Here is a 23,561-nt window from a genome sequence, read left to right on the forward strand (position 1 = left end):
AAGGCAGGGGACGACATTTGAATACTGTTGGTTACAAGACTCTGCCTTTACCTTCATGCGATTTATTAACAAATTTTATCCATTGCAAAATGTTTTTGTATATATGTTTGAAAACTATGGAACAACTCATGACATTAAAGAGAAACCCACTGGTCTGCGTGTTTTCAATACGTGGTAACTCTAAGTCATCATTCGTGGTCTACGAAAATTTCGGACCCTGCATCATACATGAAAATGTACATAGTTTGTGAAGCACAAGAATATCAAAGTACACTAATTTATCTTGCAAATAAAAATCACTGGATTTCTCTGTTTGTTCTCTTAGCCGCATGGTTATTATATTGCTATTAAAATCAAATGGATTTGATCTATTAACCACAGTAACAAATAAAATACGTATTTATTTCTTTACTTGGTACATACATTAGATGGGAAAAGTAGTCTTTTTGTAAGCCGATCGTTTCACTGTATTCTCCACTATGTATCTCGGCCGTTGGAGTGAGAGGATAGTATAGAAAGCTCTTCCAAAAATTCGGTGAAAGAAATAATACATGCCATTGTTTATTCTAATTATATCTGAATTTTACATACAAGGTAAGCTTATTATTGTAATGAAAGGACATTCTAAAGAAATAAGGATCAATCCGAGACTATTACATCAGACACGCATCTGTGTTTTTTAACTCTTCTATGATTAAGGTAAAGTATGATCACTTTAAATGTAAATGTTAATTAGTAAGCAAATCCCCAAAGCGTATACATTTTACCAACTTTTCACATATTTCTTTGCCTTGTCATTTTTTCCTTTAGGCGTTTTAGCATTGGCATAACCATACCCAATAGTTATCAGGCGTTTCTCTTGATCAGTTTTCAAACCACACTCCTCATTACTTGCGTATAAACTTCTGAAAATGTTATTACCAACTTTGTCTCCACCGAGGCAGAGAGCTATTTTACCGCTAGAACACCCATACTTTTTTCCACAATAAAAGTAGGTCTTTGAGTTCGGCTGTACTTCCTTTCCGGTCAAGTCACCCTCTAAACAGACACCATTTGCACTGCATATTTTCACCCGGCCATCATTCATTATATATTGTACAACATCTATGCCTTCTTCATCACCATATCTATAGAGTCTACCTTGCCACGTGTTTCCAATTCTGTCAGCACCAACTGTAAGTGTTTTCCCGTTTCCATCATTAAGCTCTCTTTTAGCCCTTTTTCTACCAATATGACTTGGGAGCATATAAACGCGCTTGTTCTTACAACCTTCATCAGGACAGAATATCAGACGTTTAAATATCTTCTTTATTCCAAAACTATTTTCAACAGACGACACTTTGTCGTCTCCATCAATAGCATCCTGATACCTGATTTCACTTGTGTCACTTATATCGTGTTGTACTGAGATTGCTGACTGGTCTAAATCAAGTCCGTCTACCACTTTCGCTTCGCGGTCAGCACTGAAGTTTTCATCTTTAAATACTGATTGCGGGGATATAATTTCCTTTTTATTTGACTCATGATTACGGTAACCATCCTGATCCTTTCCTTGAACGGTAAATGTCTTAATTATTTCAACCGAATCTTTTAGCTGCTTTTCAGCGGGCATAGAGCTCATAATACCAGCAAGGTATGCTTCTTCGTTTGGGTATGGTCTGTGATACCGGAAGTTGCCAGTGTAAAAGCTGACAGGTTGTCTAGGGTTTCCAGACGACGCGGCTTTGAGAAAAGGGTGTTGCAAATCTACTACTTCTGCAAAGTAAAGACCTGGTCTCAGTAGATCGTTCTGAAAGTTAAGAATGAATAGGTTTCACAATTAAACAAGAAGTCAAGTTAAATATGATGCTGGATAATAGGGGGTGTATTAGATAGTATCTACAAATTTTAACAAAGTATCTATACAAGAATATCGTGTGTATTAACACTTCTAAAGTTTTCGTTGGTATGTATGTATGTATGTATGCATGTATGTATGTATGTATGTATGTATGTATGTATGTATGCACGTATTTGAACTAACAAATAATAATAATAATAATAAAATAATAATAATAATAATAATAATAATAATAATAATAATAAAAGAACAACAATAAAAGTCTTTGAACTTTATGGTGATACTGTTTGTACAAAAACTAATATCACTTGTGACTCTCCATTATATATGCACAAACAAACAATATATAAAACTTTGCGGGGAAGATAATGTACACTACAGTATTACAGGTTAGTGTACACAAACAACAAATAAAATGTATTCGGCGAATAAAACGTGATATATACACACACAAACACATTCAGGGACACTTTAGTATAATGTGTACATAGAAAAATACACTGCAAGTTTGCCATAACTTGTTTTACATATTATCTGAAGTTTATCTATTGCGTACATCTACGATGAAGGGAGGCACTGATGATACTTCTTTTAACATTTTCATGTAGACAGTTCCAAATGGTTGGACCAGAAAAATCCAAACTACCTATTGACCATAATACAATTTTACTGGAGAATCTTCAACAGACAGATTGTTTATATGTCTGATTACATTACTGGAGAATCTTAAACAGACAGATTATTTGTATGTCTGATTGCATTACTGGAGAATCTTCAACAAACAGATTGTTTATATGTCAGATTACGTTACTGGAGAATCTTCAACATACAGATTATTTGTATGTCTGATTACATTACTGGAGAATCTTCAATATACAGATTGTTTATATGTCAGATTACATTACTGGAGAATCTTCAACATACACATTATTTGTATGTCTGATTACATTGCTGGAGAATTTTCAACAGACAGATTGTTTATATATCTGATTACATTGCTGGAGAATCTTCAACGGACAGATTGTTTATATATCTGATTACATTACTGCAGAATATTCAACATACAGATTGTTTATATGTCTGATTACATTACTGGAGAATCCTCAACAGACAGATTGTTTATATGTCTGATTACATTACTGGAGATTCTTCAACAAACAGATTGTTTATATGTTCTGATTATTGGAAAATCTTCAACAGACAGATTGTTTATATGTCTGATTACATTACTGGAGAATCTTCAACATAAATATTGTTTGTATGTCTGATTACATTACTGAAGAATCTTCAACAGACAGTTTATTTATATGTCTCATTACATTACTGGATAATCTTCAACGGACAGATTGTTTATATGTCTGATTACATTACTGGAAAGTCTTCAACAGACAGATTGTTTGTATGTCTGATTACATTACTGGGGAACCTTCAACATACAGATGGTTTGTATGTCTGATTACATTACTGGAGAATCTGCAAACAAACAGATCGCTTGTATGTCTGATTACATTACTGGAAATTCTTCAACAGACAGATTGTTTATATGTCTGATTACATTACTGGAAATTCTTCAACAAACAGATCGTTTGTATGTCTGATAACATTACTACATTACTGGAGAATCTTCAACAGAGACATTAATTATATGTCTGATTACATTACTGGAGAATCTTCAACATAGATGTTGTTTGTATGTCTGATTACATTACTGGAGAATCTTCAACAAACAGATTGTTTATATGTCCGATTACATTACTGGGGAATATTCAACAAACATATTGTTTATAAATCTGATTACATTACTGGAGAATCTGCAACAGACTGATTGTTTATATGTCGGATTACATTACTGGAGAATCTTCAACAGACAGATTGTTTATATGTCTGATTACATTACTGGAGAATCTTCAACAGACAGATTGTTTATATGTCTGATTACATTACTGGAAATTCTTCAACAGACAGATTGTTTGTATATCTTATTACATTACTGGAGAACCTTCAACAGACATATTGTTTGTAAGTCTGATAACATTACTGGAGAATCTGCAACAGACAGATTGTTTATATGTCTGATTACATTATTGGAGAATCTTCAACAGCAGATTGTTTTTATATGTCTGATTACATTACGGAAATTCTTCAACAGACAGATTGTTTGTATGCCTGATTACATTACTGGAGAATCTTCAACCGATATATTATTTATATGTCTGATTACAATATTGAAGAATCTTCAACAGATATATTGTTTATATGACTGATTACATTACTGGAGAATCTTCAATAGACAGATTGGTTGTGTGTCTAATTACATTATTGGTTCAAAGCAATCGAGTTACATGCGGCAGGTTGACTCACTAGATAAGCTGTACTTACAGCTCCAACAAAAACTGATTATTAAAGCATATAAGGTGAATCGCATTATTACTCTTATATTCATTTAAAATAATCTAGTTCGGTTTATTAGTTAAAACGCATGTCCTGACGGCACTTAGTAGGAAAACATCTGTGACGTACAATTTCGTGTCCTGACCTTTAAAGGTGAACTGGCTTGGTCTCTAACAATTATAATAATGACCTTCTTAAATGTAACTTATCATTATTTGACCATCGGATGTCCAGATGTATGTTTAACCTGGAATTTAAAATGCCTTGAACAAGCGAGTCTGAGTCAAATTAACAATTTCCAAAGGTTTCCAGTAGAATCAGCCAAATAAGGTATCCGATATAATAATGTGGCAACATGGCTCTTAAACTCGCGTTTCTTGGCTAATAAAATATATTATTAATTAATCCATGCAAGCTTTTCATCCCCTTGACCAGTCATTCATATTCCAGAGTAAAGTCTGGCAATGTGGTCTACAATTCATATCTGAGAGTAAAGTCTGGCAATGTGATAAACAATTCATATCTGAGAGTAAAGTCTGGCAATGTGATCTACAATTCATATCTGAGAGTCAAGTCTCGCAATGTGGTCTACAATTCATATCCGAGAGTAAAGTCTAGCAATGTGATCTACAATTCACATTCGAGACTAAAGTCTCGCATTGTATTCTAAATCGACACCTCAGTTCACTAAGGTTACAGACAAACCGTTATAATTTACGAAGTATTGTCCTTTTTAAATTGGACCTTAGTCCGATAATTCATGATTCTGTGGGAAGTAAATTTTGCTATAAAAATGTGCAAGTGGGTTACTCCCAAATATCACAGCGACATTTCGTATCTGCCGAGACTATTAATAATTGATGCTTACGTTTTACTAATAGTGGATCACAGGATGTGTCGCTTTTGCGTTTCGTGACATTAATATTATCAGAGAAATTAATCTCATTCAATCAGTGAAGCAAAGAATTCAGCATTGAGTTAGAAAAGTAGACGATTTATTTTCTACAGCATATTTGTGTGGATTGTATGCTAAATCAACTTTTCCTAATAATCAACATCATACGATTTTAGCGACTTCTAGGACATAATTACCACTCTTCGGGAAGATAATTAATGTATAGTGTTCTAGGCCTATAGTCATTTTAAAGAAAGCGTGATTCACGCACTTAAAGATCAATTCCATGCACTATGCGATAATTGTGGAGAACATTGTTTACCATGCAGCTCGATGCTTTTGAAAAAAGTTGCCATCCAGACCGTTTCTAAGTTACTCCACTGGTCTTGAACCCACCCTGTCTTCTACTATAAGCGGCAAACCTGTCTTTGTTTCCTAGTCGAAGTTATATATATATATATATATATATATATATATATATATATATATATATATATATATATATATATATATATATATATATATAATTGCAAGGATAATGCATAGTAGAAGTGACGGGAAAATGAATTGTATCAATTTCCCGAGCAACGCAAAAATCTATAACCCTCTCTCTCTCTCTATTACGAGCTTCTACGTTATATTATCTTGTTACTATTATTTTTATTTTTTTTATTAATTCTACATCATAATATATAGTAACCTATTTCTGTGTAAGTTCGATTTTATTATTTCTCACAGTAATCCCATTATAATTGACGCTTTCGTCTCTATTCTAGATCATAATATAATATTTTAAATTATCTGGGATATAAATTTCAGCGGGCAGAAACCAATGATTTTGTCAACTGAGTCAAACAGGGTGCTGCCTTTTATTCCCCGTGTGGAAGGGGCTCGTTACAAAGGTAAGATCCGAACAACATCGAGTCTGTAGTTCAACAGTAAGTATGTGTCAGGAGTTAACATTGCACTGTGCAACAATGTAACCAGCAATCAGCACCAAATTTACCAAAATCAATATCTGTTTTTGCCACCAAAATTAAAACGCATCACAATGTACATTAATGATATTTACTGCGGACTCGAGGTTGTTCGGATCCTACCTTTCGGTCAAAGGTGAAATCCAAGACTATCCGAATGCAAAACGGCACTTCTAGACGATATTTGTTCCAACGTCCAAACCGGTGAACAATTATTGCATTTTCTCCATTATGTCACAAACTGAACTAAGTGTGCCGAGCTGTTTTGAAAATCGAACTATTCTTGATTACGACTGGCTTAAGTTGGAAATTAGCAGACGCAGTTAGGATAAACTAGCAGTGTTGGAACTACCGAGGGGTGCGGATTGGTGTCTTCCCTTGTGTTATATTGTTACAGGTTAGTACCACCATTCCTTGACTCAAGGACGGATACTCCAGATTTTCTTTGTAACGAACCCCTGTGTGCCGTGTCAGTCCTTTATTTTCCAGTGTGAACCGATTCAAGGGATTTTGCGTATTTATAACACACACGCGCGCGCACACACACACACACACACACTGTTTTGAGGCCTTTTGAATTACATCAAGAGCGTATTGTTATTTGCTTACTGATATCACAAAATGACGTCATGTATTTAACCCTCTTGCTTTTTCCTCTTCGTAGACAGTTGTTTTTGGTACTATAATGTAAACACTCACCCTCTTTTTTGTGTTGATCATTTGTTTTGGCGGAAGTACCAGCATGTAGACTCATTAAACAAGCAAACAGACAATCTTGGCCCTTTCTATTAATGCTGTTTCAACAACAAATATCCATATCGTCCAACGCAGAATTTTTAAAATGAAAACTAAAAAAGCAAAAGCTGTTATTCTTGTCGATTCCCTACCCATTGCATGCAATTCAGGTTGGCGATTTGGAGCAGAGAAAACTTGTTTTCTCCTGTAGAATGATAATGAGTTGATCAAAATGATCATCGTCACAACTTTCTTCTTTTTCTTCTTCTTCTTCTTTTTCTTCTTCTTCTTCTTGAGATGTGGTAGCTCAATTGGTAGAGCATTGTAGACGTAAATTCAAAGGGTTCCGGGTTCGATACCCGCCCAGGCCAGCCGGGCTTAGTTACCTTTGTGTATCATTAGGAAAGACACATAGCTCCTTTTACATGGCTTAAATAACCAATAACGTGTTTGAAGTGCAGTAAAACCCACACAATAACAAAACAAAATCTTCCTAATGCAGTTATTCGAAGCTTGGCGTCTTTCCTTGTGTTATATTGTTACAGGTTGTTCTGCCATTATAGACATATCAGTTTCATCAATTAATCTCTCACTGTTGAAGTTCTTTCAGGTGCGCCAGTTCTCTGTCTGTCTGTCTGTTTGTCTGTTTCTCTCCCAAAACCTTGCACATATTAAACATATGAAGCGCAATTATTACTTAATACTGCTATTGTTTTATAGGCCTCCATTATAAAGTAAAACAGTTTGGTTTTATCGGCAATAATAATTAGAAGTTATCTAAAACCTATGGCTTACTTGGTTTGAGGACGACTGAATATGTTTTCTGTTTCAAACTTCACATGTTCTATTTCGATCAGAAGACAGCTGAGATCAACGATTGTAAAAGCAGGGTCGTTATTCGACATAAACAACTTTCTTTCTTCCAAAAGATTTTAAATACTTTATCCTGATATAGATTCGACATTGCGCTTCTCGACCGAAAAATGTATCGGTGGTAGTAGATGCATAGTTATCATTTTGTACACTAGCTCTGCACTAAACGGATGTCATGATTATCTTAATTAACGGATGCTGTGATAATCTTAATTAAATGTCTTAAGACAAAATATATAGCTGATAAAAAAATGTAGGTAGCTTTGGGGTTTGAATTGGATTCATCATACAAACCTTATGAAAACATTACTATTTTCCAACATTTATTGGGGCACATTGTATACAATACCATTATTACAAGGCACCAGAACATTTAACTAAAATAATACTTCTTTTATATTGACATATGCGACTTGAGATTTGAAAACCATGACCTACTCCCAAATTGTTGGTTTTGTATGTGGTACTGTGTATACGAAATCTTTGGTACCATGAAGGTTTTTGTCAGACCTGAAATCATTAGCCTTACATCCATAAACTGCAGGCTATTAATGTTATAGACCGAACCTTCCTTTCGATAATTTAGCACTAAACATTGTACACCTGGTTGTTAATTACGTTTAAATGGTTCTGCTGCCGTACAGCATAATGCTCTATTAATTACCTAGTCTGTGTTAGACGCTTTGATATCTTGCCGTTGGTATTTTTATACCCGTTTATGCCTGTAAAACAAACTTTTCAAGGTATTCTGATATATGATACGATATGATATGATATGATATGGTATAAAGATATGTGGATTACTATAAAGCTATTAAAATAATTCTCATATTTTCTTTGATTGATGATAGATTGATGAATTATTTCTGACTGTTTGTCATTTATCCATGCATTCAGGTGATGCCGATGCTGTATTATTCATACTAGGATCAGAAACCAATGTAGCGAACTTGAAAATGAGCTTAAGATAATCACGTGATAGACATTCCCTCGTGTAATTGGAGTGGAAGCAAACAGTGTATATCATTATATTTTCATTTGCAATCGATACACATTTCAAAGGCAAAATCTAATATTTATTCGAACAAGACGAAATTATAATAAATTCGGTGTATGCCACCAACCCCTTTTTCGGGGTTGCTTGGGCGGTTGCTAAGCCACTGCGTGGAAAGGTCAAATATATGCGTTTCGTGCGTGTGTATGCTTCTTGCGTGTGTGTGTGTGTATGTGTGTGTGTGGAGAGAGAGAGAGAGAGAGAGAGAGAGAGAGAGAGAGAGTTGTAGAAGTTCAGCTTTAAAATTAATAATTGTATTGTAGTAAGTCTGAGTGTAAACAGTTTCCAACATGTGGAATCAGATATGTCTTTCATTACTGTCATACAGTTCAAGAACCTTTATTAATATTATTATTATTATTGTTAGTAGTAGTAGTAGTAGTAGTAGTTGCAGCAGCACCAAAAGGAATATTATCCACATGTTTTCACGTCAAGGATAATGAAATACTCTCTGACTGTCCGTCCGTTCATAATTTGATATCTTCCAATATGATTGGATGGACATTCATCAAAGTTTGTAATTTAGTTATAAACTGGTAAACTAATGCAAGACGCCATAACATTTTTCTCTCCACTGGGTTATTTGTAGAGGATTGTAACAGCTTGAATTGTGCAGACGTCATTGAATCACATAGCAGAGTGAATTTCGCAGATGTCGTTGTAACACTTGTCAATTTTAAGTTGATGTATGATATTTTGCATGGAATTAAATCCGTAGCGTTTTTTTAGGAAGATAGTATTTTAATGCACGAGTTAGGGACTTGATTGATTCTTAATGAGGTTCTGTTTGATAATTATGTCAGGCAAACAGGACAAGGGCGAATAATTGGTTTTTGGTTATCGAAATTCCAAGGGTTGAAATATTGCAGAAACAGTGTTTGTACTTGCTGAAATATTTGTCATAAGTTGAAACTTTGCACAGATCGGTATATTGAGGGCTGTGTGTTAAGAATGGCGGTTAGACAAACCTGAATTTGACTGGGTAAGTTAACGGTTTGATGTGCATTTCTCTGTGAAGTCTCGCGTTTTATAATCGAATTACGCCCCAGAACAAGCAGTCTAGGTTTTGCTTGAGGTAATATGTTTTCACTTCGGGGGTGGGCGAGATCTCTCGTAAAAATTGCCCAAGGGGCGTATAGCTGAAAAGTCTTTGGGAGACACGTAACCAGGGGTGTAATGAGACAGTTCTGCTAAAGGAAAAAGAGAGCGAATTTAAAAAGCAGAGGGAAAATAGCTTCCACGGCCGATGTAGAGTGAACAACGGCATATAAGGGCGGACGACCAGGTTAAGAGAGGCGGAAAGGCCACTAAAGGCGGTGACGAAAGAATAAGCCAGAGGAAACAAGATTTTTGCTGTGCAAGTCGACCCAAACCGACAAGCTGTTTTGATTCTGGGAATGACCAGCAACCATTTATCAGGTTATGAAGACATGCTGGACAGTTAAAATATGACACACTCGATCTTGTGGTGAAATTTGGTCGTATCTGTGAAAAACGAATCTGCTAATTGCATTTTAGAAAATTGGATTAATTTATTTTCTTTTGGAGGGGCATCCTGGAATTGGTATTGTACACTTTTATTGTGGTTATCAAATTAACTAAATTTTTATATTTTGTATACACGTTCTATATATCTGCTCAGATCTCCATTTAATTCCATCCCATAATTGCATATTATTATAAGATTCTCTATATCCGGTTTTTAACACAGCGACCGATCATCCTGTAGACATCGATAACCATCAAAAAGAAATAATCCACCAGAGGGATCAAAGATCACATATTATTACACTGACATTTAGAATATGTTTGACCACTGTGTGCAACGATATAATACAGAATATACTTTTATGAAATTAATTTTGTGTTACGCCCTGACTCAATGCGAAGTAGGAGAAACGTTGGAATGAGAAAAGCAGAGGGATATAAAATGGTGTGGCTTAAATTTAGGCAATATGTAAATATGTACTGGCCATATGTAGCTGCTGAATATGCTGTGAATACTGTTACTACTACTACTACTAATGATATTATTATTATTATTATTATTATTATTATTATTATTATTATTATTATTGTTGTTGTTGTTGTTGTTAACAGATTGACATATTCAGAAAAATAGCTCTTTAGGTGTCAAAGCATGAATCTAGTTGGTTGGATGAGTACTCTCTTTATTAATATGTCTTACTTAACCAATCGGATAACAAAATTACACTGGACATAAGTTGTTGCCACTCGAGGAAGCAGTTAACCTCCTCATGGTTACAACAAACTCGTAGATTACGTTTGAATTCTGGATGTGAACTGTTTGTTTTTTAAGTGGTCTCTTTAATCTGCCAGTTTCATACGGCATCTGTTCAAAGTTTATACGCATAAAGTCTCGAGAAGTATAAACTGCATTTGCACCGTCAGTATTGCGGCAAAGTTCATTGGTGTACCTATGTATCCACTGTTCTGATTGGATGTATACAAAACTAAACTTTTATCGATCGAGGTCACATTTGTATATTTAGGTCACAACAGAACCATAAGTAGGTACTGGGCAGCCTGGCAACAGACAACACCAGAGCAACAAAGGTCGATGTTAAAGTTATTTTCAAAGAAAAATTGTTTCAACACCATGAATATCATTTTGATATTTTAAAAATAAATATACAAAAATACTGACAACAATCTCTGTGCGTGTTTGTGGGTTTTTTGTTGTTGCTATTACCAGCCTAAATTGGCAAGCAATATCATAGGCCGTTAAATCGCTCGTACCTGGCTTAAATTAACAAGCAAATGTCAGAAGCCGGTAACTAGTAAAATCTCTTTCTACCGGTTGATGGAAATATTGCAGACTTTTGCATTCCCAAATTACCAGCGCAGTTATCAAAACCTCTCAAAATAATATTCCACCAATGCGGATTCAAAAAGTCCTCAACAATCCTTTTCTTTTGGAAAAATAATTTTAATGAAATTAGAGCCAACTATCGTAGACATGTGGCCCTGTGTACAGATGGTCCAAAGGATAGAGACAAAGTTGGAATTGCCATCCTAACACTCCATGTGCCATAATGGAGCTATGTCCCGGATAAGCCTAACATTTTACCGCAGAAACTACCGGCAAACTCGAAGCTTTGAACTATATTAAAAGCTAAAACAAACCCCGCTCCGGTGGCCTAGTGGTTAGAGCGTCCGGCTCGGATGCGGGAGGTCGTGGGTTCGATCCCCGGCCCAGTCATACCAGAGACTTACAAAAATGATACTAACAGCTGCCTCGCCTGGCGTTCAGCATTAAGAGGTTAGTGTTATGACTGGTCAGCCTGGTGTCAGGATAATGTGACTGGGTGGGACATCATGCTACATGTCTGCAACATGATGCCCCAGTGCTAGACATCACTATAAACTGCCACATTGCAGACATCGTAGCAGTATGACTGAAAAATTGTTAAAGCTACGTTAAAAATAAAAATCACATCACATCACAAAGCTCAAAAAAAAATAATTTCCGCATGTTTTGGGATTACCTTTCCATATTGAAAAGCCTTGCAGAATCTTAAATTTGACAACACGTTAAGATCCCACATATTATAGAAACATGACTTTTTGTATGATCTGGGAAAAGTATCCTGTACTAGTGGCTGGCTAGTCGGCATAAAGGGTAATGAAAGGGCAGATAAAGCTAGTCAAAGCTGTCCTGCATTCACCCATTTTCTTATGGAAGATTTGATATAGTGACTTAAAATAACGTATAAATCGATACGATCGTTGATTAAAGTCGCATTCGCCCACTGGACATATGCAGTTAATGTATATGTTCGTCAGACTAGATAACATACGAGGAATGTAAACTCCATAAGCAAGCGTAAGAACATCCAACCCACTATTGGAGACTTTGTCTCTTGTATAGGACAAAGGAGAGAAATCGTGCATACCTCCTGGACTTTGGTCACAATTATTACTTCCGTTCAGTATAGTATTACTTCCTGAACGCTAGCACGTGTTTTAAATACCATTCATTAGTCAACTTTGCTGTCTTAAATTGTCAGTTTCATTGTTAAAATTTTTATGAAAATTTAATTTAACGTTAAAATTTAGCTTTCTAAATTTAAACATTTCTTTACAATTCTATTAAAATTTAATGTACCAACGTCTTTATATTCTAAACATGGTTTCAAATAGAACTTATCTTGTGTTACAATTAAGTGTGTACTGCTGAGTTAGTTTGGACGCCTCAGAAGCACTTGATCCAAAACTTGCAACCCCGTGAAACACTAGTACCACACTGTTTGACAGTTGTCACACACCTTGTACGCTTTGAAATAAAAAGACTTTGTCAATACATTTGAGATAGGTATAACATGCCGATATGAGTCGGACTGTAATTGGCCATAAATAGGTTGGTTTGATAGAAATCAGAGCACAATCATGCCCACGAATGTAGGCCCAGTCTATTTCTCAAGCATGTTTTCCTCTCAATTTGTTGGTGATACATGAGTTAGGTTTAGGCAGTCTTAGTATTGATTTAAAGAACATTGTGTATTCATTAGAATAGGATAATTTTGGTTTGGCTGTCTGTATATTTGGCGACAGTGCATGTTAAATAACGAGGTGTTTTGCTGGTCCGGAAGTGAAATCTGTGACAAACTGTTTTATTAACAGTCCAGCCCTTCCAAACAAGGACGGATAACCTAGGACTTCGCTGTGAGTTTATCATTGAAGATACTTTAGATTAAGATATTAATTATTAGAATACACTGGAAAGTTCAGGATTTAAAAAGAACAAATGTAGGGATTACAGTAGTAGTCATGAGTACCATGCCATTGTTCACTGACAATGAAAACTTTCTTGTCGAGTTTGTCAGTTTCCATCCTGCGAGACAGGAATATTTTGACGTTAAATGCTTGAAGAAACTCTGCGCGGACGTACCATTCTAGAAAATCTTATACTTTGTAAGAGAATGCAGTTTATAGAAGCGCTACTACAAACTTATTATTTAATCAGTAGGTGTCCTATTGGACTTGCCAAAGAGTTCGTTAAGTGCAATGCATCACTTACATCTGAAAACATTGCCGTGTGAAACGAATCTATGTGATTTTTAAAAAATTTGGAGAATAAACCTACATTAGTCTAACAGAGTAACATTCATTGCAGTCTTATGATAAACAATATAATTCAATACGAAATGACACATCTTGTAATTTGTTTCTACATCCTGTAAGTACTGGTCATTGTTTGCTGACTTAAATATAAAAAGGAGCAAAGGTTTTATTTGTCGTGAAAAAGTATTTGGACAGGGTTATTTACTTGAGGGCAATCAATCATGGGGAAATCGAATGTAAAATGAAAATTCAAAATGCGTTGTAATTTCACCTCCTCAATCAAAACCTGAGAACTCCGTTTCGTAAGGAACTTCATAATCTTCTGAATTTCCTTAATAGTTTACTAATTTTTCGGTGATTAAACACGTTTTATTTATCCGGGCTCTTAAGGAGCCTTGATAACGTGACCTAATTATCTCGGCCTTAATAAAAAATGATACACGTATTGCAATATTTTGCTTTTTATGTAATTTTAGACATTTCAGTTATTCTTTTTCTCTCCTTGCATAAGTAGATAATTATGGTTCAACCCATGGCAAACTTTGTTTCCTTGTGCATCTCTTGGTATGCAGTTTATTTTTTCTCGAGGAAGACGTTGGTTTAATTCGAAATGTAGGGAATAGTTTTTTTAAAAATTTCTTTCAACTTCTTGGGAATCTGATGACAAGCTATGTTAATGTCTTGTATATTAGATTAAGATTAGAGTAAGATTAGATTAAGGACAGTTTCAAGACTGCTGTCAGGGTGTATTTGTAAACTTATGCCTGATGTGCCCCGAGCCACCCATCCCCCAAAGCTGAACACACACACATTTGGTTTTTCAGTTGAGGATATTACTTGGCAATTAAGAAAACAAAACAAAGAAGAATTGTCCTTCGAGGTTTTGGAAACTTGGACACAAAACATAAATTATTCTGTACTTAGAAGCCTAACAAAATGACATATTGTTCATACCGCAAAAGAACATCATCATCAAATCCAAATGTAACTGTCCTGTGCGCTTGACATAATTGTGTTTATTTTGTTACCATTCTTCAGGGTCTATATGAAGAATGATACAATGGCGTGCACTGTGGGCATCAAATGATGCCAATTAAATCAAGACATTCTGAGCACCTATTATTCCGCCATCTCTTAGCACTTACCCATCATTCATAATTTAGCGTGTTGTATCACTTCACATTATAAAAAATATTATCAATATCTATCTTCAATACGTACGACTTCAATACGTACGATGAAAAGTAACTTTCGGTAAAAGATGTTCTTTATCTTCCAGAGACTTAGTCGAAGAAAAAATTATGTGAGTGGAAAATCTAATAAAACCTTGAGCATGCAGTCTATCTTCACCAGAACGGTGGGCGAAACAAATTCGTCAACCTTGGGTTGATCGAATCAGTATATTACCGGTCCCTATCAGCAAGACGAATAAGTGTGTGCGACAATCACACCGGTCAACCTAACTTACAAGTACCTACTAGTTTTGATAGAATTACATGTACTGCAAAAGTCGGAAAGCTTGTACTGGTCATATTTGCATATCTGATTTAGTAGCTGACCAATTGCATTGTAAGAACGCATACTGATGTGTTAAAAGACAATTCCAGTGTTATATTTTTTTTTAATTATTTGTCTTTAACTTCGACTCAGAAGCATTTTAAAGGTTTTTATGTAATAACAACTAGGAACGCCATTATAAACACTAGTGGATATAAGAACACAAAATATAAAAGTACTGTCTTTGTTTTATAAGTCCACGAACTATAAAAACGAAACCATAAATGTTTTTATTTGACATCCTATGTCCATTACAACCATTTTGAGTAATTATCTTTGTATAAACAGTTTGGCCGTACAAAATATAGTAGATAATTTATTTGTTTATGTATTTTTCCTCTTGTAACGTTTCTTTCAATGACAAGGAGTGACTGCCTATAAACGCTGTCACTATGCCATACATTTTTTTGCAAAGTCAGGATAGCATTTGAAGGTGACAACGTTTGACGTATAGTAATATTTGCTTCCAGCTGATATAAAACCTAGACGACATTTAAAAAACTTTCACACAACACTTAAACATTTTTTTTACAAAGATTCAAACAACTTTCACACAACATTTAAACATTTTTGACAAAGATGCCAAAAGTTTTCTGCTTTTTGCAGGCGATATAGGAACTCAGCATATTTGCCTCTAATTCTCGCTGGATAATTTATAACAGCTTTTTTTAACACATTTATGCGCAATTGCATGTGACAACGACATATAGAGGCAGCTGATCCCTATAGACATTGTCTGGTAAAGAACCTTGACCCTTGGACTATGTGTCAGACGTTCTACCAATTGAGCTTTCGGAAGCTGCCCAAACTCGTATTATCTGAGTAAAACCTTAGATAGACAGCAATCTTATTCAGAACTTTGAGTTAAAATAATGCAACGGACTCAGAAGATATGCTACTTTCCATAAACAGTGTGTACAGTATAATATTGTTAGAAAGAACGTAGCTTGTGGTCACTTATATTCATAGAATATCATGATACAAATCATTTGTACATAATAATGCTGTCCCAAAACTTCAGTACAATGCAATAACTGATCTCACAGATAGATGACTTGTGTTCGCATTGTAAACAATATTTTTGAATAAATGTCATTGTTGAAGACACCGGTGCGGCTGAAACAGTGTCACCTATGTGTCGACATTAAATGTGTCACCTATATGTCGGCATTAAATAAAACTGTCACCTATGTGTCGACATTAAATAAAACAGTGTCGCCTATGTGTCGACATTAAATAAAACAGTGTTACCTATGTGTCGTCATTTAAAGGCTACACAAAAATAGTAATATTCTTATGTCTGATTCAGTTTGCCAAACTAATTAGCCGTAAAAGTTATGGTAGGTCCCTTAGCAACATAAGTCATTATTGTTTTAGTTTTGTATACGGTTGCCATGGAAACCAGTCGCAAAATACACATAAATCCAGGAGATGGCGACTTCAGTATTAATTTTCGAAGTTAGTACTCTCACAGTTATGATACCGTTCCATGTTCTATTTGGAGTACCATAGGTAAGGGTATATCGAATATCTCCAAATTTAGAGCCATTTTTGCATGTTGACTGCTGCTATTTTGTTGCCCAACACTAACTGCTTCTTGAACATGACAATTAAATCCAAGCTATGCTTTGAACGGTCGCAACAGTTGTCATTAAAGTGAATGGGCGTATGTTTGTCACCGACATGAAGCACTGTTTAAAATTAAACATATCATATTTAACTCAAACGTAGAATTAGAGTGAATAATATGTTCATGTAACTATTTCAACACGTCTAAACATTTAGTCTGTTGTAAATATCCGGCCAATCTCAGATACGCACTTGCATCGAATATATTAACTTCAAGAAAGTCGCATATAGACTGATACAGAGCAATGAAAACCCTGTTCTAGTGTACAACTTTTTCAAAAATGGTTTTAATTCATTTCCTGACTCAGCAATATCTCCTTTATTCATTCTTTACATTTTTCTAGCTTAAAGGAAACAAATTCCAACTCATCACATCTGGCCAGCTGAGTGGTCTTAAACAAATGAAGGTTTGAGAAAACAGTTAACTTATTTCTTATAGCAAGACAGTGGAATTGTACAGGGAAGAAACGAATAAAGATTACAGATTGAAATCCACACAAAGATATACAAAAAAATACTCTCCAGAGAAAAACAATAAATACTAGCTTGTCACATGCCTCAGTGTTCTCTTACCTAATCGTATTATTTGTTCAATCCCGTCGAGAGATATATGTCGTGCAATTCAGATATTTCTGTTCAGTCAGCGATATGTTTCATTTTTTTCTGTCTGCCTCAGACTATGATATTCTCCAGAGACGATAAAGTACAATCAATCATGAACTATTTCTGCCTATATGGGAATAAAATAACTTTAGAAACTTGTACATTTACACATTAATTTTAGATTGATATGCTTTTGATCCATTTTAGGAAAAATCTCGAAGAACTGCATTTTAACCATTCACATAGGATAAAATAATTTAGACAAGAAAGGGTTCTTGATTCACAGGTACTTCTAAACTGATGTTATACAGTCTAACCTGGTTATTGATTCTAAAGTACTACTCAGTTTATATAGTGAGGTCAACAATAAGAGTAAATACTGAATCCGTGAAATGCAGACTTAATATTTGCTTTCATTTTAGCCCCCCTAGTCCTTTTCATCCCGTCTGGGACATAAGGCTGCATGAGGTTTTGCAATTTCTGTAACGGTTTTTGTTTTGATTTCGGGTGGAGTTGTTGGCACCACGCGCAATCCCCAACCAGGAGGACCAGATGCTGGGTTTTGTTAGGCTCCTCCCCCAAAACCTGCCAAGGGTCAATACCCCTGCCGGTATTGGTTTAGGATCTTTTGGGACACACAAGCCTCCTCATCATTACAAGATACCAGCACACAGGAGGAGAAAATTAAGATGAGTACTCTCAAACCGTTTATGACGTTCATATTTTTAACAACCTATTCCTGTCCAAAACAAATTCATGGCATACACTCATTGTAAAGGTCTCGTAGACTACCTTAGGTTGGGGTGAGTGCTCCCAGTATTATCTTTAATTATTACAGAAGACCCACCCTGGCTCGTTTTTGTTAGAAATAAAAGTAGTGATAGAGATGCAAAGTACCACGCCCCCAGTCAGCGATGCCGACATTTAAATTACTGAATACACAAAAGGTGGAACTCAAATAAACAACAAATTTAATGCCATTCAATAACAGATAGTCCTTCCTCAAATGAAATTCAATATTCAAAATCCCATCACTCGTCTTTCACTCGACCAAGTGACGGCCTATTTCCTCATCTGACTTAGTGTGATCGATTTTCCTCCTGTCCTGTGTTTCTACTCATCTGTAGTATTTCTTGACTGGTGCCCAGTACCCCTTCAGTCCAACAACCACGTCCTTCACCCTTCCACTTCCTCCACTTCCGTTCTTTCCTTTTCTTGTCTCCCAGAGACTTGGGACCAACTGTACCAGGGTATTTCCCTTCTCTGTCTCCTACAGATCCTCCGGTCCATAAAAGCTTCCTGTCCGAAGCTCCTTTGTAATTCCCAGAATAACAATGTTTCCCGCCAATTTCGAATGACGTCGGAGTAGCTTATAACTTCCTTATGTAATTCCTGCAAGATGGTTTAGCGACTACTGACGTTTAGTTTCAAGACACTAAGATTTAAACTTGCGATTCCAATGGTGGCCACGCCTTGCTCAATTCCGAGTGGATGTCGATTCATCCATGGTCTACATTATTAGAAGACATTGCCCCCTCCCCGGCAGTCTGTCAAGGGTGGATTTACGACCCCCACTTGATGTTCCTTTGAGCCCAACACCGACAATTCATGTCACTTACCTGTGAATCGCACGCAGCCAAATAAGGCTCCAGTAACAAGTTCATATGGCCATGTTATATACAACTGTCTTCCCACCCGTCCTTTTGATGTCGGCTTACTCTATCGTAACATAAGCCGGCCGGCCAGCTGTGTACACATCGTTTTGACACTCATTGTTCGCAAGGCTGACACTCGCAACATTTATGAAGCGAATAATTAGCCTCAGGGTCTAGCATATACATATTGCAATCTGGCTATTGTTCCTTACTTATAACGTGACACTCGTGTAAAGACCAAATCTTTACGCCGAATTTACATTCAAATTAAGGTCGTTATAGAGGTATAGTTTTAGACTTGTATAAACCAAAATAACCACCGCTTTTTTGTATTACAAATTTTAACTAGGTTTCATACATTCATCAATTAACTCATTTTATATTGTTCAACACAAGGGGTATCACTAGATAGCGAAGCAAACAACAACTGCGCGGACCTGGCTTGAGGCCCACTGTATCCCCTATTTCCAAGGATCTTTAGACAAGTCTTTGCCAACTGAAGGCTTTTTTAAGCGCGTAAATATCACACAATTGCATTGTTTGCTTTGTTTCTCGTTCATATGCCTCGTCAGAAACTCTAAACACGCTGAAGATTGGTACTTTACACCATGCACAACCAAACACGACCCAAACACCTAATACAAAAAACTATTCCTGTCTTGACAATGGAACATCCAGGGAATTTCTTATGTTATTTAATTAGGGAGGGTCCATTATACGAAACTAATCCATACTACCACATAATACTCGTGAATACTTTACATTATGACGTCGGTACCTAGAAACGGGGCGAGTTGCATAGTTTCAGAAATATTCTCCCAATATCAACTCTCTATAATCAACAAATAATCACTAAGATATAAAAGTTATAAACAAATAATTTAACACATACTTTCGTTTTATTGCAATATTTTAGAAGAAAATTTAATATTGTACGTGAACTGGCTACTCTCTTTTGTCCCTAGAAACTATATTTTAATTTCAAAAGTTTTATTACTAAGTCAGTATCAAAACTCATCAACATTCTAAACATGAGTATGACTGATTTCTTTTCGGCACATACGGTAGCGTTATACAGTGGAGAAAGGACTCGATGTCCATATTAAAATTCACAATGGGACATCACGCCAAGATTGTTGTTATAAGGAAAAAGAATACGTTGTTGCTGTTGTAGGGTTTAACGCCATTTTTCAGCACGACAGGCCATACATGGCGGCCAGTATAACTGGTGGAAGAAGAACCCTGGAAAACTCAGGGAAGAACCACCGACCCACGAGAAGCTACTGGCAGGCTTTCCCACCTACCCACGCTAGCCGAGCCTTGGACTTGAACCCACGCAGACAGAGGTGAGATGGCAGTGATCCGGAACGGTGAGCGCTTTAGACCACTCGGCCACTCGGGGCCCCAAAAGAATACGTACTAGCCTGTCAGCGTCTCAAGCTGTATGCTAACATTGATTAAATTCTTTTTTTTTTAAACCCCGAACGAATGAAGAATTTTGAATGGTTTTTATTCGATTATATAATATCATACGCATTTTTCCCCGTCTACCTCAACTATGATTTCGTTTAGAGAAGAAGAGTTTAAAAATGCAATACAAATGCAAATTCAGCATATTTGAACAAATAAAGAATGATATACTTGGGATAATAGATGCGTCAGTGTAATAGTGGTCAAGTAAGTATGTAATCAGTTTTTAAAAGTAAATACATCATAGTCTTATATGTTTTGAAAAGGATGGAACGGATTCGGACAAACTAGAGAAAGTAATGGCAAGTTACTGCTTATAAATGATAACCAGTACGGGTCGCACCAAACTTGGGATTTGTTTCTGGAGATTCTCATTTAGCTTGTTGTCTTGTTCGCTTCTAGAAAAGAAATAAATGCCATATTTTAGCAGAGTTAGGTTTAGGTATGTACCCTATCTGAATTAGGTATTTGTAATATCTAAAGCTACTCACAAAAACAATATTTAGCAAATACGTAAAAAAAAGATTAATACAAAAACTTAATGTCCCCTGTGCATTGTAACAGCAATTTTCTAATATTAGACAGCCCCAATGGTTTCATATGAGAAAGTTCATGCAGCCATCAACTGTCGGTAGTCGAATTTTTTAAATATGTCCCCAAAGAAGTAAATGTTGACTACGTACAGTAAGACATAGCAAAAGTGTTAGACAATGGTTCTCGTTTGTTTTCAGGTGAAATATAGTCCTAATGTATGCAAGATAAACGAGAGTGGATAAAGTTGACGAAGATAAAGATCGAAAATATGGAAAGAGCGGTAGTCAAAAGATTTATATCAGAGTGAGTAGACGTCATACGTAGATAAACATCAATAATCACCTTGGGGTCGATATTATTTGTTATATGCAGATAACCTTGTACATATTGACCCCTCAGAGGACCTCACAAACAGCCGTCTTTATTGACAGGTTGTCATCATTTGTAGGTTAGTGTTTTGTAAGTGGATTCAAAGGTAGAGGATAACGTGTATATTATTATTATTATTATTATTATCGTGTGCAATGCGTGCTGAGCCATTTAGCGTCATCATCAGCAAGGTGCAGAGGCTGCAGTCCACAGGGGAACTTTGTCAGTAGACGTTATTCACAATGTGTGACATGGTCTGAGGAGCTCCACAGCAACTTGAAGAGTTAGTGGCATGGCCCTATCGGAAAAGGTTGACTGCACAACGACCCTGTCTTGTCCGAAAGCGGTTCAGTGTGGTCCACAGTTAACGTGAAAGGTTGAAGCCAGGAGGGCAGACAGATGCATCAGCTACGAGGGAGTGGTTTAAAACGTCTGTTGAAGACAATCCGACACTCCATGCCGAAATAGCAGTCATATCCTCTGGTAACAAACCTAACCAGATTGGGCGTATCGAAGTCAAGCGGACTGCTGGATTTGAGAAGATGTTCATGCACAGTGGACGTTTCTCACTGGCATAGACCTTGGCCGATGCAGATATGGAGGAGGAATGTTGCTGAGTGCCGGCAACCATAGTAAAGGAATAGGACGTAGTGTTACAGAGGTTATGCGCTGTGTTGTGTTGAGATGGACATCAATTAACTCAGTAGGGGATGTTCGAGCCCAGACAAGAGCGCAATAATCGGGTGTCGAATAAAAGAGGGCCAGTGCTGATGTCTTGAGTGTCTGAGCACTAGCGCCCCAGGTTGAGACAGCCAGTTTGCGGAGTAGGCTGTTTCGAGAGCCAGTTTTTTGTGCAGTTTTCTCCAGGTGGTTGTAGAATGTCAGTAGTCTGTCCATAGTTCAACCAAGGTATGTTGTGTCGGGTCGTGTGTTTTTGCTACCCATTGGGGATGATGCAAAACTCAACAGCAAAGCCCTGCATGCCAGACCGTGTCATCTACCGCTATTAGATCCAGAAAAACAACTCCAGTTTTAAGGTTCCTCTGAAACCCGTTTTCAACAAATGTAGTCATGGCAAGGACTTGATCGCTAGAGCTACAGCCATGCCTGAAGCCTGCCTGCTCAACAGTTATGATATTCTCCAAGTCAGGACCAATTCGTTGGAGAATCAGGCGCTCCAGTTCCTTAAAACGGACTGAAAGCAAAGAGATCGGCCCATAATTCGCCACATTGTGCGGATGTTTGCCACGCTTTGGGATCGCAATAATCTTTGTCTGGCGCTACAAAGCCGGCATGTACTTTTCCCTAACAGTCCGGGCTTATAATGCGGAAAACCATTCCTTTGCCTTCGGGCCAAGATGCTTCAGGAACTCAGGCAGGATTTTGTCATATCCTGCTGCTTTGCCTGATTTGATTCTGAATATCATCGTTTCAAGTTCTGTTGCTGTAAATGCTTCTGGAGTATTTTGATCTAATTCAGCGGCAAGCCACAGCATTTGGCTTGAAAACAAGGTGAGCTTGAATTGGTGGTTGCTGAGCGACGCCAAGTGTTCGAATCATGCTCCAACATTTACTGCTGGAGCGCGTTGAGTGATCCTGTAGTTTTCTCTCAGCGAGTGCGCCTGGCGGTGTCCAGGGAATTGACCAGGTGATCTGCTGTTTCTGGGTCTCCAGATGCTTCATATTCCTTGAGAAGAACATGACATTCTTCACCCAAACAGGGTGTATAGACTGGAGGACGGTCACGAGGGACATACTGAGTGGCTGTCTTGAATAAGACTCCTTGGAAACGGTGGTAGGATTCCTTGATTGGGATGCAGCGAGATGGCATAGTGACTATGCCACGCTCCAGTATGTCAGTGCACGTCATCCAGTCTGCATTGCGGTAGTTCCA

General features: G+C 36.7%; 1 protein-coding gene across 1 annotated transcript in view; it reads right to left on the reverse strand.

Moving 5' to 3' along the window:
• Positions 1-548: 548 nt before the first annotated feature.
• LOC149772708 (uncharacterized) overlaps positions 549-23,561 on the reverse strand; it is a 60,017-nt gene continuing 37,004 nt past the window's right edge. The window contains exon 4 of the mRNA XM_089947452.1: positions 549-1,789. Coding sequence (XP_089803578.1) covers positions 764-1,789 — 1,026 coding nt within the window. The 3' untranslated portion in view covers positions 549-763. The remainder of the gene's footprint in view (positions 1,790-23,561) is intronic.

Source organism: Sinohyriopsis cumingii, unplaced genomic scaffold (genome assembly GCF_028554795.1).
Source record: "Sinohyriopsis cumingii isolate HCF-2022 unplaced genomic scaffold, ASM2855479v2 utg001237l, whole genome shotgun sequence".
NCBI lineage: Eukaryota > Metazoa > Mollusca > Bivalvia > Unionida > Unionidae > Sinohyriopsis > Sinohyriopsis cumingii.